This window comes from Alligator sinensis, unplaced genomic scaffold (assembly GCF_000455745.1).
Source record: "Alligator sinensis unplaced genomic scaffold, ASM45574v1 scaffold1277_1, whole genome shotgun sequence".
NCBI lineage: Eukaryota > Metazoa > Chordata > Crocodylia > Alligatoridae > Alligator > Alligator sinensis.
Genome location: NW_005842341.1, coordinates 1,001,373 through 1,001,908, shown reverse-complemented (window position 1 = coordinate 1,001,908; position 536 = coordinate 1,001,373). Strand labels below are relative to the sequence as shown.

General features: G+C 45.9%; 1 protein-coding gene across 1 annotated transcript in view; it reads left to right on the top strand.

The window, feature by feature from the left end:
• Nucleotides 1-536, top strand: part of NENF (neudesin neurotrophic factor) — a 5,117-nt gene continuing 4,581 nt past the window's right edge. The window contains exon 1 of the mRNA XM_025210210.1: nucleotides 1-66. Within this exon, the coding sequence (XP_025065995.1) occupies nucleotides 16-66 (51 nt within the window). The 5' untranslated portion in view covers nucleotides 1-15. The remainder of the gene's footprint in view (nucleotides 67-536) is intronic.

Below are 536 nucleotides of genomic sequence, written 5' to 3'. Positions count from 1 at the left end.
TCCCCCGAGGTGTGCATGCAGCTGCCATCATGGAGCCGGTGCCAGAGCCCTGTACAGCTGTTTGCTGTAAGTAGCCTGGGCTCTGTGGCCTGTGGCAGCTGCCCAGAGCCTGGGCTAGCTATGGCGTGCCGAGCAAAATGGCCTCATATACCATGCTCTGGCATGTGCTGGGGGTTGCTTACTCCTGTTTTATTAGGTCATTTAATCAGATATGTAGGTGGTGTTAACAAGATCACAACAATGACACAAACATTGCAGTTTCAGAGTTGTTTAGCTTTCTGTGGTAAAGAAATGACAGCTGTCTTAAATTCAGAATGATAAAATCCTTTGGTATTGTATATTGATGTCTTCTCTGAGCAGCTTGCTGGCTGAGCTCCTCAGGACTTTCTCCATAAGTCAAGAAGACACCAACCAGCATCTTATTGACAGAGAAAATCTCTTTGAGGAAAGCACACAATGGAAGCAATTGTTTCCTAAGTAGAGCAGATCAGATTTGTGTGTGTGCGTTTGCTTTATCTGCCATTTACTGGTCCAAG